Source organism: Sander lucioperca, chromosome 24 (assembly GCF_008315115.2).
Source record: "Sander lucioperca isolate FBNREF2018 chromosome 24, SLUC_FBN_1.2, whole genome shotgun sequence".
Lineage (NCBI taxonomy): Eukaryota > Metazoa > Chordata > Actinopteri > Perciformes > Percidae > Sander > Sander lucioperca.
In genome coordinates this window covers 18175786-18183285 of record NC_050196.1, presented here as the reverse complement: position 1 = coordinate 18183285, position 7500 = coordinate 18175786, and the positions used below count along the sequence as shown (strand labels likewise).

Sequence of the window (7500 nt, the reverse complement as noted above, 5' to 3'; positions counted from 1 at the left end):
CACACACACAGACACACACACACAGAGACACACACACACACACACAGACACACACAGAGAGACACACACATACACACACAGAAACACACACAGAGACACACACACACACACACACAGAGACACACACACACACACACACACACACACACACACACACACACAGAGACACACACACACAGACACACACACACAGACACACACACACACAGACAGACAGACATACCACCAGAGAACATGAATGTATAACAGGGTGTAAAGGCCTTTTTAAGTCATGTTGTAGGAACATTAAAGCTGAAACGTTCGTGTAGGTTGTCGTGTTTCTGTCTTGTTGCAAAGCCTCATATTTGATGTTTTCTCCCAGACTCAGGTATGTAGAGGAGATATTGTTGTTCTTACTTTCTCTCTGTCTTCCTGTCCTCCCTCTGGCTCTCACACAGCTTCACTTATTAAAGTCTGGAGAGAGAGAGAGAGAGAGAGAGAGAGAGAGAGAGAAGAGACAAACAGGAGACGCTTCAGGCTCTTACAGTCATGTGAAAAAATTAGGACACCTATGCATTAGTTGACTAAAAAGAGGAATAAAAAAAATCATCTTTGGTTCCCTTGGTCCCCACATCATCACATACCCTTCACCATACCTAGAGATTGGCATGGGGTACGTGATGATGTGGGGTATGGTGAAGGGTATGTGATGATGTGGGGTATGGTGAAGGGTATGTGATGATGTGGGGTATGGTGAAGGGTATGTGATGATGTGGGGTATGGTGAAGGGTATGTGATGATGTGGGGTATGGTGAAGGGTATGTGATGATGTGGGGGTATGGTGAAGGGTATGTGATGATGTGGGGGTATGGTGAAGGGTATGTGATGATGTGGGGTATGGTGAAGGGTATGTGATGATGTGGGGTATGGTGAAGGGTATGTGATGATGTGGGGGTATGGTGAAGGGTATGTGATGATGTGGGGGTATGGTGAAGGGTATGAGATGATGTGGGGGTATGGTGAAGGGTATGTGATGATGTGGGGGTATGGTGAAGGGTATGTGATGATGTGGGGGTATGGTGAAGGGTATGTGATGATGTGGGGGTATGGTGAAGGGTATGTGATGATGTGGGGGTATGGTGAAGGGTATGTGATGATGTGGGGTATGGTGAAGGGTATGTGATGATGTGGGGGTATGGTGAAGGGTATGTGATGATGTGGGGGCCAAGGGAACTTTATCAGGATGCATAGTATCCTGGATCCATGAAATAACTGGCCTTTAAAATAAAAGTCTGCCTGCCTCTATGGGAATTTAACATAGGGGTATGTATAGTTATGCCCCCTGTATTTTAAGGAAGAACATTTATTTATTTACGATACATTATTCATTCACAAAGAAAATTGGTGTCCTTAAAGGTCTTTCCTCATTTTTTTAATTAAGGCATTAAGATCAATTTCCAAAAGATGATTTTTTATTCCTTGTTTTAGTCAACTTTAGCATGGGTGTCCTAATTTGTTCACATGACTGTATATTATCACAGACTCACATCCAGACTCCCTCTGCAGGCTGCAACGCTGTCTAACAAAGAGACAAAGTTCATTTTATGGTATGAAAACAGTATCAACGGGTACAAACTTCAGGTTGATAATGTGTCTGATAAACTGAGAGAGTCATTCTTTCATTTAAGTCATTTAGAGGCACAAACAATCAGTGACAAAGTTAGAGGCCAAGAGGTGAAAGGACTGGATAACTACATGAATATATTTTCACTGAAAATTCACCACTTTTTTTGCAAAAAAGTTATTTAAATTTAATTTAAATTTTTTAAAGGTGCAATTTAAAAAAAGGGTTAAAAAAAAGTCCCTAAAAGCAGCAGCATCAGAAGAAGAAAGTGTAGTTGTCTTTGTTGAACTACAGATTAGAAAATGTTTCTGACTTCAGCAGCAGAATAAACAGAGAAACTGAGTCAACGTCAGAAACCAGAAAAACACGCTGGGTCCCCGTTTTCGGGACTTTATTTCAACAGTTTTTCCATGTTTTAGTCTTAAACCAGTCTGAGTTGTTGACTCAGCTTCTCTGTTTATTCTGCAGAACAAACACAAACTCTTCCTAATCTACAGATGCAAAAACAGCCCAAAAAGACGCCAAATGACAAGAAAATGTTACAGAAAGACTAAAAGTAGACTTTCTTTGAGACATACTTCTGCAGCTGAAGCTGAAAAACTACACATTCTTCTTCTAATCCTGCTTTTAGTGCGGGTTTAAAGTCAAAGCTGCATGGCTGCGTTTCCTGACTCGGGGCTACTAATAAAGTTAGTGAGAGTTTGACTCCTCCTCGCTCCAAAGTCCTCCTGAACACGAGGAGAGGGAGAGAGAGAGAGAGAGAGAGAGAGAGAGAGGGAGAGGGGGAAGGAAGGAAAGGAGGACGAGAGACACACACACACACACACACGGAGGAAGGAGGGATGGGAGCGCCAGAGAAAGAAGACATTAAAAAGAAGAAATGCTCAAAAGAAGTTTATTTCTCGGTGTTGCCAGATCGATACGAGCCTCTGGAGGAAGAGGAGGAAGAGGAGGAAGAGGAGGAGAGGAAGGAGAGGAAGGAGAGGAAGGAGGAGAGGAGGGAGGAGACGAGAGAGGAGAGGAGGCAGAGGAAGGAGGAGAAGAAACAGAAGAAAAAGAACAAATACAAGAAGTACAGGAAGGTACGGAGAGAGAGATATACACACACACACACACAGAGAGAGAGATATACACACAGAGGCACACACACACACACACACACATACATACATAGATACAGACACACACACACACACACACACACACACACACACACAGAGATGACCTTTGGTCTGTTAAAGAGTAAACATGACCGCAATAAATACATCAGGAGGGAACATATATTATGCCAGTTAATGTGGGAATAATAACATATATACTTAAATAATTAAATTAAATATATATATATATATTAGGCCTGCAGCGACGCGTCGATTATGTCGACGCATCGACGTCAAAATTACGTCGACGTCGTATTTTTGCGTCGACGCTTCGCCGCTCACACATGTGGGAGACCAAAACATTGCAGGAAACAGCAACCTCCTCACAGAATTCCCAACAAAGTCCTGCAAAAAGCCCCATGAAAAGAAGAAGTCCTAAAAAAACAGCTCGCCCTTAATCATCGAGGGTATGGGAATACTTAAAATATAGTCCCAAGTACTAACGTTAGCTAAATTAATTTCATGTTTGTGTAGTGTGTTGTGTAGCCTACGCACTTAGGTGGTGCTAGCTAACTATCTTAGCTCTCCGTGCAGTTTGTTCGTGCTAAGTTAGTAGCTAACGTTAACGTTAGCTAGCTACTGGCGCCTAGGCAGCTGTGTTTAGCTAACGTTAGTTATCATCTAATGTTGGCTTGAATGGTAGCTAGCTTACAGCTGCAGAACACAGCTATCTATAGTAGCTAACGTTAGCTAACGTGAACGTTAGCTACTAACCTAGCACGAACAAACTGCACAGAGAGCTAAGATGCGTTGGTTAGCCTAGCACCACCAAAGTGCACAGCTGCATTAGCATGTAAACCTACAGAATAGCAGTTAAGAGAGTCAGTTTGATTATGCATCAGGTTTATGTTGGGACTGTTATGTTGTGTTAAACAATCCAAGGAATGTCTGTACTGTGCACTGCACAGTGTTTTTCTTTTTTGCACTACAACTTGATTTTTTTGAACAATTTTATCATTTTGTATAACAGTAAAATAATTATTTTATTTTGTGTAAAGCAGAAGATTTTTTGCTGTGCAAAATTGTTTAATAAAATATATTAAGAATTTTTTGGTATATTTTTGAGATGCATTATGGTTTTTATTAATCGAGCAACAGAAAAATAATCGTTATATTAATCGTCCAATTAGTCGTTAGATTAGTCGACTAATCGATAAAATAATCGCCCGATTAATCGTTTAATAAATAATCATTTACCCCCAGCTCTAATATATATATATATATATATATATATATATATGTAATAAATAAAATCGTATTAAAGATTACAAAATAAAAAAATTAAAATAAAATATATCTTTACGAAAATAAAAGAAATAAATAAATATTTAAGACTCTAGCGTCTCACAGATTCTTCCTGTATGGAGACACACACACACACACACACACACACACACACACACACAGAGAAACAGACACACACACACAGAGAAACAGACACACACACACACACACACACATAATAACGTAGTCTCTTTGTGTGTTACAGAGCTATAATGTAGTATCTCTGTATGTTGTAGTTCTATAATGTAGTCTCTGTGTGATCTATAACGTAGTCTCTCTGTGTGTTGTAGATCTATAACGTAGTCTCTCTGTGTGTTGTAGTTCTAAAACGTAGTCTCTGTGTTTTAAATAGCTATAACGTAGTCTCTCTGTGTGTTGTAGTTCTATAACGTAGTCTCTCTGTGTGTTGTAGATCTATAACGTAGTCTCTCTGTGTGTTGTAGATCTATAACGTAGTCTCTCTGTGTGTTGCAGATCTATAACGTAGTCTCTCTGTGTGTTGTAGTTCTATAACGTAGTCTCTCTGTGTGTTGTAGATCTATAACGTAGTCTCTCTGTGTGTTGTAGATCTATAACGTAGTCTCTCTGTGTGTTGTAGATCTATAACGTAGTCTCTCTGTGTGTTGCAGATCTATAACGTAGTCTCTCTGTGTGTTGCAGATCTATAACGTAGTCTCTCTGTGTGTTGTAGATCTATAACGTAGTCTCTCTGTGTGTTGTAGTTCTATAACGTAGTCTCTCTGTGTGTTGTAGATCTATAACGTAGTCTCTCTGTGTGTTGTAGATCTATAACGTAGTCTCTCTGTGTGTTGTAGATCTATAACGTAGTCTCTCTGTGTGTTGTAGTTCTATAACGTAGTCTCTCTGTGTGTTGTAGATCTATAACGTAGTCTCTCTGTGTGTTGTAGTTCTATAACGTAGTCTCTCTGTGTGTTGTAGATCTATAACGTAGTCTCTCTGTGTGTTGTAGATCTATAACGTAGTCTCTCTGTGTGTTGTAGTTCTATAACGTAGTCTCTCTGTGTGTTGTAGATCTATAACGTAGTCTCTCTGTGTGTTGTAGATCTATAACGTAGTCTCTCTGTGTGTTGTAGATCTATAACGTAGTCTCTCTGTGTGTTGTAGATCTATAACGTAGTCTCTCTGTGTGTTGTAGATCTATAACGTAGTCTCTCTGTGTGTTGCAGATCTATAACGTAGTCTCTCTGTGTGTTGTAGATCTATAACGTAGTCTCTCTGTGTGTTGTAGTTCTATAACGTAGTCTCTCTGTGTGTTGTAGATCTATAACGTAGTCTCTCTGTGTGTTGTAGATCTATAACGTAGTCTCTCTGTGTGTTGTAGTTCTATAACGTAGTCTCTCTGTGTGTTGTAGATCTATAACGTAGTCTCTCTGTGTGTTGTAGTTCTATAACGTAGTCTCTCTGTGTGTTGTAGATCTATAACGTAGTCTCTCTGTGTGTTGTAGTTCTATAACGTAGTCTCTCTGTGTGTTGTAGATCTATAACGTAGTCTCTCTGTGTGTTGTAGATCTATAACGTAGTCTCTCTGTGTGTTGTAGATCTATAACGTAGTCTCTCTGTGTGTTGTAGATCTATAACGTAGTCTCTCTGTGTGTTGTAGTTCTATAACGTAGTCTCTCTGTGTGTTGTAGATCTATAACGTAGTCTCTCTGTGTGTTGTAGATCTATAACGTAGTCTCTCTGTGTGTTGTAGATCTATAACGTAGTCTCTCTGTGTGTTGTAGATCTATAACGTAGTCTCTCTGTGTGTTGTAGTTCTATAACGTAGTCTCTCTGTGTGTTGTAGATCTATAACGTAGTCTCTCTGTGTGTTGTAGATCTATAACGTAGTCTCTCTGTGTGTTGTAGATCTATAACGTAGTCTCTCTGTGTGTTGTAGATCTATAACGTAGTCTCTCTGTGTGTTGTAGATCTATAACGTAGTCTCTGTGTTGCAGAACGTGGGGAAGGCGCTGCGGTTCAGCTGGCGCTGCCTGATGCTCGGCCTCCAGAGTATGACGTCGTCGTACTCCAGCCCCGCCTCCGCTGCCGTCGCCGTGGTGACGCTGACTGAAGCTCGCCGGAACGCTAGCGCCAACAAAGCATGATGGGACACGGAGTCCCAGTCTTTACCTTCGTTTAATAATCCTTGTTTCTTAGACGTTTTGGGGTTGTTTTTCCCACTTTGTTTACATTTCTATGTGGAATTTTTCAACATTTTTTCTGACTTTTTTTGTTGTATTTTTTAAAAGGTTTTTTTAAGTTTTAAAAAAAAAAAAAAAACTGCAAAAAGTTTGAAAAAAAAAAAAATGTTGAAAAATGTGACTTAAAAATTGTAATAAAGTGTAAAAATAAATGTTTAAAAAAGCAAATGAAAAGCCGCGAAAAAAGAAAAAACAAAAAAAAATTATTTAAAAAAATCCACAACATTTTTTTAAAAATTCGACTGCGAAAACTTCCGAAAAAATGCGAGAAATTGGCGAAAAAAGATGATGTCGCAAAATTTATTTTTTTCGAAATTTTTTGTAGTTTTTTTTTAAAGATTTTTTTGAAACGACAAAAAAGTCGGAAAAAACGTTGAAAAAAAAAATTTGAGTTTTTTTGTTTCTGTTTTCTATCCTAATAAAACTAAAACTGAAGAACTTTGAATTTTTAATTTTGGGCGAAACGAGAAATTAATGTGTTTTAATCATAATAATAATTCTCCTTTTCCTGATTTTACTGCTAATGTGTTTAAATAAATGTTGATTAATTGATTTAAATGTGTAATACATCACATGCTATGTATACTATATATATATATATATATATATATATATATATATATATTTATATTTACTGTATATATACTGTATATATATATATAAATACACACACAGACACACAGAAAGACACACACACACACACACACACACACACACATACACACACACACACACACATACACACACAAATAGAAACACACACATACACACACACACAAATAGAAACACACACATACACACACACACACATAGAGACACACACACACACACACACGCACACATAGAGACACACACACACACACACACACACACACTCACACACACACAGAGACACACACACACACACACACACACACACACACACACACACACACACACACACAGACACACACACACACACAGAGACACACACACACATACATACACACAGACATACACACACACACACACTCAAGTGTCAACAAAAACGAGAAAAACGTCAACAAATAATCGTTCAACAAAACAAACAAAAACCTAAAAAAAGAAAACACGACACAAATGTCAATAAAGTTTCAAAAATGTCCCAAAAAAGCGACAAGAAACCCGGATCAGAGGTGAAAGAATGAACGCGTAATTACACCAGATGACCACGGAGCGGCGCTGCGTCACTGCGCTGGGACGGTAACTATGGTAACTACTCCACTCCTTC

The 7500-nt window shown here is 38.9% G+C and overlaps 1 protein-coding gene across 1 annotated transcript; it reads left to right on the top strand.

The window, feature by feature from the left end:
- Positions 1-2297: 2297 nt before the first annotated feature.
- Positions 2298-6308, top strand: c24h1orf115 (chromosome 24 C1orf115 homolog). The gene is made up of 2 exons (XM_031323833.2): positions 2298-2685; positions 6006-6308. Exons 1-2 carry the CDS (start codon positions 2446-2448, stop codon positions 6153-6155), a joined length of 390 nt encoding a protein of 129 aa, XP_031179693.1. The 5' UTR covers positions 2298-2445; the 3' UTR covers positions 6156-6308.
- The last annotated feature ends 1192 nt before the right edge of the window (positions 6309-7500 follow it).

Bases quoted from the DNA above. Each gene is read 5' to 3' on its own strand.
- c24h1orf115 (XM_031323833.2), top strand. From the start codon at position 2,446: ATGGGAGCGCCAGAGAAAGAAGACATTAAAAAGAAGAAATGCTCAAAA. The intron at 2,686-6,005 runs GTACGGAGAGAG...TCTGTGTTGCAG, and splicing joins AATACAAGAAGTACAGGAAG to AACGTGGGGAAGGCGCTGCG.